The sequence below is a fragment of the Myripristis murdjan genome, chromosome 14 (genome assembly GCF_902150065.1).
Source record: "Myripristis murdjan chromosome 14, fMyrMur1.1, whole genome shotgun sequence".
Classification (NCBI taxonomy): Eukaryota; Metazoa; Chordata; class Actinopteri; order Holocentriformes; family Holocentridae; genus Myripristis; species Myripristis murdjan.
In genome coordinates, this window is record NC_043993.1 from 19982755 (window position 1) to 19991379 (window position 8625).

The 8625-nt window shown below is 43.2% G+C and overlaps 1 protein-coding gene across 1 annotated transcript; it reads left to right on the forward strand.

The window, feature by feature from the left end:
* The first annotated feature begins 623 nt into the window (after window positions 1-623).
* On the forward strand, window positions 624-6769 carry hsf5 (heat shock transcription factor family member 5). Its single transcript, XM_030069156.1, has 9 exons — window positions 624-1125; window positions 1573-1899; window positions 2542-2633; window positions 2760-3125; window positions 3354-3447; window positions 4548-4626; window positions 5245-5251; window positions 6278-6571; window positions 6671-6769. The coding sequence occupies exons 1-9, from the start codon at window positions 624-626 to the stop codon at window positions 6767-6769; spliced, it is 1860 nt and encodes a 619-aa protein (XP_029925016.1).
* The last annotated feature ends 1856 nt before the right edge of the window (window positions 6770-8625 follow it).

The following is an 8625-nucleotide window of genomic DNA, read 5'->3' on the forward strand; positions in this document are numbered from 1 at the left end:
ACAAATAAACAAATAAGCGAACAAACCGCGCGTCCGCTGCTCCAGCCGGGTGCGCGTGTCCGGCTTGCGGCAGAACTCCAGAAGGCTCCAGCGGGTTTAACGGCTCTGAGTCAGAAACAGCCAACGGCTCTGAGGACCATAGCAGGACCTGTCTCCTACAACAAGGTATTACTTACTGACACTGATTCTGTGGACCACTGTGTACTGGCAGCAGGGAAATAGTCACTAACTTTCAGAATTTAACATTATCTTCGCTGGACAGATGATCAGCCAGCACCAAAGTGTCCGCTGGCCAGCTAAATGCTCTGAGTTAGCGTTAGCTCTGTTAAGGATATCAGTTATCAGTTGAAGATAACGTTCAACTGATAACGTTGGCTAACGAGTAAAAATGTCTTAAACTGTCGAGCAAACAAATCTAAAGCATTTACATGTGTTGTCATGACAGTCGCCAAAGAAAACATTTGTAAACTTTAATTTTGGTCAACTGAAACTGTTGTGATCGTGATGCTGCAACTTACAGGTGTTTTGTAATTTTTATGTGTGTTTCAGTAGTTCATTGGTTTTAAATGTGGTTCTCAGTGCCATTAACACTGTTGAGTGTATTTAGAAACACAGACAGAAGCATGGATGCTGGTGAAGATCTTCCCCTGTCCATCAACTCCAATAACTTCCATGCCAAGCTGTGGCGCCTGGTCAACGACCCGACCAGCAGTGCCATCCGCTGGGACGGCAGCGGCCAGGGCATCCTCATCGAGCAGAAGCTCTTCGAGAAGCAGTTCCTTTGCCCCGGCCAAAACACCCAGGAAAACAACCGTGTCTTCAGAACCACCAACTTCACCAGCTTCATTCGGCAGCTGAACCTGTACGGCTTCAGGAAAGTGGTGGCCACTTTCAATGACTCAAATAATTTAAAGTGCGCCTGCAGCCCCGCGACGCAGCACCACTTTCACAATCCAAACTTCAAGCGCAACCGGCCCGAGCTGCTGGTCAATCTGAAGAGACTCACCAGCAGCAACAAGGCCAAGCTCCAGGCCGGCATGGAGGTGAACAGTCGGCCTCCGAGCCGCCACCATCGGTTCCTTCCACGTACAGATGGTGGTGGGACAGGGATAAAGGATACTCGAGGTAACTGATGTAAAGCTATGCATTATCCATATTTTTTTTACGTCAAGAATAGATATGCATTAGATCAGGGACCTTCCATTTGATGAGCTGTTGTACCGGGGGCCCTGTGATAGGATGCCTCTGCAGATATTATTTACTTCCACATAACTGTGCCAAGTGTGTGTGTAGGTGTGTGCCTGCATTTTTCTCATACTGCATGACAATTTATACTGAATGAAACTTAGTCCAGATCAAACTGTGGCATTGCTCTTCACACTTATTTAAGGGATGCCTCAAACCTTCTTAAAGACTGCCAGTGGTCCCTGAACCCTACTTTGGGAACAATAAACACTATTTCATTGCAATGCCGCATTTTAGACAAATTCTGTAATCCAGCATGTTGATTGCTAGTCACTGTTTATCTCTTTTTGTGTGTTCTCATTCTTTGTGTTCTCTCTGTTTTTATAGGTGGTTCTCTGCTGCTTGGACAGACATATAAGGAATCAGCTCATCCTTACCATCCAAACAGATCCCAGCCCATGAAGGAGTACAATCAGACCCCAGTCCCACCACGTACCTTGATGATGGATCATGGTGCAGCCTCCTCCCCTACAATCTTTGCTACTGACAAGGGGATCCCAGTATCTTTCATGCACCACTTCCCCGGAATGGCCCCCACCCCCAGCACTCTGCACATCCAACACGGCTTACAGGACCTTCCAAACCCTGGCAGCCAGAAATTCAGCAGTTTTTCCCCACATCATGCACAGTATAAACCTGGTTTCTACTCCATTGGTGAGCACATAGACATTTTATAGAATTTTCTATAGAAGAAATGAAATTGCTGGTGGGAAAATCTTATTTTAGGAAACACATATTTAATTTAAATGCGCCCAGTTGTTGAAAAAACAGTATTATTTCATATATTCCTCATGCAATGAACTAGAAAACAGAGACAAATTAGGATCTTTTAATAAAAAAAGAGGGGAAAGTGTGTAAACAAACTAGGCAAGGAAAGGCCAACCCTCTTCACCCCGATGCTCAAACAATTTTTTCATTGCTGTAATCCAAGCAGGCCAAAGCCATGAGTGAAAGCAGGGAGATGATCAGTATCTGTTGACATTCACTGACTTTCTCTTACCTTGTTTCCCTCACTCATCAACATAAACTGGCCAGGCTTTGGTATTTTGTTTATTAAGAGGCTAGTACACTCTAACATTTGATTGATTTACAATGTGTACTTAAGTCAAAGTGAAACTGCTGATTGAGAAGATACTCAAAATGTAGTACAAACAAAAGCTAACTGAGCAGAGTGACGAGAATAATAATCTGTTACTTACACCATTGAGAATTCACCTATTTCAAGTCCAACTGCAGCAGCAGCACCTGTCGAATATGTTGTGTAAGTGAAATTAACTTGTTTCTCTTTTCTGAAAGTCCGTCAGTGTTACCCTCCGGGCCCAGTGGCATCAAATACGACAGGTGGTGGCCCTCAAACAGCCTCGTTCTCCCACCTCGGTTATTACCAGGTAGGTAAGGGGGCATGTACTCGCTCAGTCAATTGTAGGACTCTGAAATTGTTTCATCAATGAATCACTGAGTTCCTTAATGTGCATTTTTAGACTAAAATTTCTGTTTTCCTCTTCCTGTTGTAGCCAAGCTGTCATGAGAGCGTGCTACAGCATGGGAACCAGAGCCAGGATGTACAGAATGATGAAAACCAGGAGATGAGAAAAGGTGATGTTAACTTGGACACAGTGTTCCAGATCGCTGATGGGCTGCAGGCTCCCTCTAACATCTGTCTGGTCAGAATGGTGAGTCCGGAGAAGGAGGTCTCTGTGTCCAAGCCATTCACCAGTGTCTGCAGCTCCACGCTGCCCTTCTTCCCTCACTTTGTCAACTCGGCCAATACCAGACAAGCCATCCCACCGGCTCAATATGTCTCAAACAGTGGTAGGCCAGTGAAAGAGGAGCAACAGCAGCGCAAGACAGTTCCAGTCCCGAATGAGGCTGTTAACAAGGTAAGAGTTCGATAAGGTTCATTATGCCTACTTTTCACATGAGAGTTACTGTTCCTTTTTTTCAGACAAAGTTAAGGTAAAAAAGTCTCCAAAAGTAACAAACTTTGGAAGAGACTGTTTGGTAAAAGGGACTACAATTCTGTACATTCATTACCAAATAGTTATGAGCTCCTTAATTTGTAACTATTTAGTGAAAGCACATGCCATTGTATGCTCTCCTTCTCTCAGTGCTCAGGCATGGTTCCTGTACTGTTGTGCAGTGATGGAGCTGACGACCCACTGGTGCTGGCTGTCGATGTTCCTGATGACTTCATGGATGACAGTATTTCCTTGAAGAGCAGGAGCACAAAGAAGTAAACCAGATCTTTAGTAAGACAGAATTTAGCATTTCAGCAGGATGAAAAGGAAGGAAGGAAAGAAAATGAAATTTTAATTACAGATTTTCAATTTACACTAAAATATCTTAATTTTATTCCTGTTTATCTGCTTTAGTTTTCATTGTATCAGATTTACTGGCACGATACAGTGTCTCCATTCAGTCCAGGATAGCTCACATTCTGTGAAGTTCTCACAATTACCAAAATTGTTCAGTCACTTGTAACAGCTCAAAAAGCTAGTTATAAGAACCATTACAAGGCACTTCAATGATTATTTTTTGTACAAATGGTTGTCTATGTGCTCTGAATCAATATTTATTTGACGACTTTTTAAATAAGTAATTCAGCAACTTAGGTTTTATGTTGCCATACGGTTAGTGACTCAGTTTGAATAATACAACAATAATACTGTTCTATTTCTTACTTTCTTACTATTTATACCAGAGATTGCATTTTTAATATATATTTTAACAGGGTATTGTACAAAGCATTTTACTGTTACATTTTTAGTATTTTAACAACATGTAACAACATGTAATGTTTTCAAGTATCTGAAGTGTTTACAATTGAGGATTGATGATTCAGTTTAGGGAAGGTATTACTGTATGCATGGGTGTACCGGAGGTTAAATGGATTTAATTTTCAGATTAGTTTCCCAAATGTTTAGGCCTGATATGCATTCTATTATTATTTTATTTGGTAATTTGATAGTGTACAATATACCAAGTTACAGAAAACTGATGTAAGTTATTTGAGAGTATGTTCTTTTCAGAGGGAAATGTATCCATTAATGCTTTCCTGGAAATAAAATTGTTTTTTGGTGGTTATTTGCTTTCTGATGATCTCCCTGTGGAGGTCATCCTTTATTCACCATTGTTTTATATTGTTTCCAAATGTAATATTTTAAACGCTGTATAAAAATTGTACTGTTTTAAATGATATATATGTTTCAAGAAGAGATTAAATTGCTCAGTTTATTGAACGTGTCTTGTTTCATAATTATTATTGCAGTGTTGTTGACTGTTTTGCCGGTTTTGTCCACTAGAGGGAGCCCTGCACTCGTCTCTGGATGAGCGGTGCCGATGTGCGGCTGCTCCGCCCTCAGCGGGTAATGCTGCCTTCAGGTGCTCTTCGTAAACTCCTGTGTCCTGCATTCAAGTGCTTTTAGTAACTGGACTCATTGAGAAAAGCTCATTTTTAATGGTTGTTGTTTAATTGCTAACGACGACACAACAAACAGTTCCACAATGAGTGAAAACGTTAACAATATTTAATACCTTTTACATTCATAGCATCATTAACAGTAACACAGTAATGGTAACATTGCTCCATTTTATTAGAAATTAGCTAGCTAGCTAGGCTTCCATCCTGTCCTCATATAAATATCGCATCATGAACAGCATATTAAATATATCCTCTGTCGGGCACGTGTACCACTTCTGTGGCTCGATCACGCACGCTCCGATTGTAATTGCTTTATTTTCGAAAGACCATGAAGGCAGCAGGACAGTCAGCAGGTAGAGACGGTCAATGAGATCCCAGGGGAGAGAAAGAGACTCCGGGAGGTAGACTTCTGGGACTATGGCATGGTTGTACAGTGTGTCTCTCCCGCTTATCAACTTTCGATGGAGATCACAAGGAGTTTGGACTACTCTTGTTCCGCTGTGTTTGTAGCGTTTCCACTCTGAGCTCGTTTCTTGATTTTTGGTGTCTGAATGATTTTTGCTCTTCGGTGTCCTCAGGAGGATCGTATCCAGTTTCTTATAGACCAACTTAGCCACTGAACTCGGGGAATACTCGTGTTTTTGTAGCGACCAGGTTTAGATGCAGGAGCGACTGTATAAAAGAAGTTGACGGGTCGGCTTCAGAAATCACGGACCCAATTTAATTCACATGTTATAGCCTGTGAAGTAGGCAACAGTCTACTTGCCGTGGTTAGAAATTAAATAGTCCGGTGTACTCTATTAAGTAAGTTTTAGTGGATTATTTTTTGTAGCTCAGTGGTTGTAAAAAAAATATTACCCTACTTATTTGCACATGATACCGCTGTATTATCTGTCAACATGTCTCATAGCTATCAGGCGGCAACCTGTAACCGAACCTTTGAAGTTCAAGTCGTAGCTGCTCTGCATTTTTTATGGATTTATTCAGAGATCGTGGCGCCTTCAGGACGGAACAGCTTTTGATGTACTCTGGCAACTCATTTCATTTAGTCGCAAAATGTGATTGTAAATGACAGTGACTTGTGTACATTGTAATTGTAGATCAGTCACGGATGAAGATCGATACATTGTTGTCAGGACCTACCGCGCTGGGAGAGGATACCGCACTTCAACTATTGGGACTAAACGCAAATGAGGACATTTGTTGTCTGTTTGTTTTATGAAGGACAGGCTGTTTGACAACCAATGTACACTACAAGCTCTGCAAACCCGCTGTCTTCATGGTGCATTTTTGCATGCAGCGTTTCGCCACGCACGTTAGTGACACTGGATAAAAGTTCATACTAGTGTGTTTCATCCAGGAAGGGACCAGTATTCTATAGGGTTGATCGGCGCACCGGGTGCTATGCATTTCTATTCGGATTGAATATGTAAACAAAATTTACTCACTGCTGGATTCGCATGGAAGTTTTAGGACATTCACGCATGAGTTATTATGGCAGTCCACCAGCCTTAAAAGTTTGGATTGGACCTGTTACCCGGTAGTTGCCGAAGTAGAAGGAAGAAGAGGGAGTGCGGAGGACGTGTATACTCATTTATTGTGTCCGCTCAGTGTCCATCTGCGGTGCTTGCCAGCTTTGAAGTCCACCATGTGCGGCCGGGGACCGCCGCTGCAGCCGAGGCCATGACCGTCCCCCAGCGGCGCCTGGCCGGGCTCTGGCCGTGGCTGCTCATGGCGGCCCTGCAGGTGGTGCTGGGCCAGCCGGGCCTGGAGTCCGAGCGGCCGGCCCTCCGAGCCGTCATCAGGGTAACCCTGCTGAAGCACGAGCCCATGGGGAAGCCCATCACTCTGGAGGGGGTGTTCGTGGGAGGAAGCGCCGGGTACGCGGAGGGGAAGCTAATGCAGGTAAGGTCTCATGGAGAATATTACAGAACCTCACACCAGGGGTTTCCCAAACCTTTTCACTGTCTAAAGACCCCACGTTATTTCTTTTTCATAAGGCAGTGTCTGCCCGTGAACAACGCCCCCTGGAGATGGCAGGGCTGCAGTGCCTTGCTCAAGGACACTTCAGCAGGGCGGATGCTGGGCAACATTCAATCTTGAACCCGGGTCTTTCAAATGTAGCGCTGTCTTGCGACCAGGAAGCCCCTCCGCCCTGATATAGATTCATATTATGGCACTGCCAGAATTTTATCCTTGGGATGCCCATCATTTCCTATTTTAAGAGACTTTGAGTTCAAAGTTAAGGGACTGACAACTATGATTAGAAAGTCAAATTTCCACTTTCTCTCACTGTCGAGTATTTGAAAAAAAAAAAAATGCTTGTGAAACTTTACTGTATCCTGTGGTGCTGGCGACTTCAGATAACAACCCCAAGGAGCCCACTCTGGGAATCATTAGACTGCCCTGCCATAATACACATACTATATCATTTGGTGGGCGATAACATACAAATCACAGCGCACAGATCAAAAACATTCCATGTAGTGTGTAGGCTATTAATTTGGAATTTAGTTATGAAAACACACTGTCCAGCCTTTTAAAGAACCAGTCTAGTTACAAATCCCTCTGTGACTCAGACTTTTGGCCCCACCTGTTTTTCTAACCCAACAGACAGTTTACACAGCATCCCCGATCCGATAAAGCAAGTACAGTTGAAACCATAGTTGTTGCCACACACCATCAAAACAATCATAACTCAGTGACCATGAGTTAAAAGATGTCATTATGCACTGCTGCGCTGCACTGCATCTTTTTCAAGCGCTGTCCGATCTGCCACGCTTCCCACTCAGCGTGTGATGACAGAGTATCTAAATTCCTTCAACAATAGTGATGACATACATGTCTATTGAGGTTAGTTTGTTTGCATCTATTTTAACTTTTCCCAGTCCCATCTGAGCTCATCTGCCAAAAAAACACGAGTTTGGGTAAGGTTGCCAACTTTCCCACCCATAACCTTTCTAAGGTAACATCTCTGTAGTGACCGAAATGCTTCTCCCACCATTTTACCATAAAGATGCAGTTCAATCATGTATAGGCCTATGCAAACCTATAATTTAAGCAAAAGCTGTTTTAGCATTTGGAAAAAAAAGCAGGCCCTTGCTTTGCAAATGTAAAGAATGTGGCCTATTCAGTGTGCATATTTAGGATTCAGGAGTGGATTAAGGTTGCCGAGACATAAAGCAAGGCTGTGTCAATTTATTTACCGTCTCCAAAGAAACGGGACGACAGATATGAGGTACTGTAGGATCTTGTCTCTCTTCACTCACCAGGTGTGGGAGGTTTTGTGAATGGCAAGCCAGATGCTGCAGTTTGCCGTAATTGATAAGGATTTACATGGTCTCTCCACGGAGAAAGCTCCGTATTAGACATGGTGAAAAGGCAGTGCTGTTTAGGCTACTCCTCAACTTAAAATTGATTAGCTTTAATGTGTGTGAATGTGTGTGTGTGTGTGTGTGTGTGTGTCGGGTATTGACAACATGTTATGGATGCATGCCACAGTGCTGCCAAGATCAAAGGCACTTCCAGCTTTCTGGGATTTCCAGCTTTCCTTTTTTTCTTCTCTCCCATAGAGCTTTGCACAGGGTTTTTTTTTGTCAACTGGAGATCTGGAGGCTAAAATCTAAATCCACTGTGACTAGAGTGTAGATTATAATGAAAAGCAGACAGAGGAAGGTCATGCATGTGAAAAGATCTTAACCCTTTGGTCACCAGGTCAGTGCAGAGAGTTTCAGCAACATGCACAAGAAGTGGAAGTGCATAGAAGCTGATATGAAGCTATGAAGGAACGTGCACAGGTTCCCCAGTCACTAACTAAATTTGTTCCCTCAGCTACGGCCAGGACGGCGACAGCCTAATCCTCCACTAAGATCCTTGGCTTCTCCTTTGGCCAGTCACCAATACCTATACAGTCGGTTTTGTCTGCTTAGTTTAGGAAGAACTGCAATATTCTGTCTTGT

Excerpts from the sequence above, each read along its gene's own strand:
- hsf5 (XM_030069156.1), top strand. The coding sequence starts at position 624 with ATGGATGCTGGTGAAGATCTTCCCCTGTCCATCAACTCCAATAACTTC. Across the intron at positions 1,900-2,541 it reads ACCTGGTTTCTACTCCATTG|TCCGTCAGTGTTACCCTCCG; the intron begins GTGAGCACATAG and ends CTTTTCTGAAAG. Across the intron at positions 3,126-3,353 it reads CGAATGAGGCTGTTAACAAG|TGCTCAGGCATGGTTCCTGT; the intron begins GTAAGAGTTCGA and ends TCCTTCTCTCAG.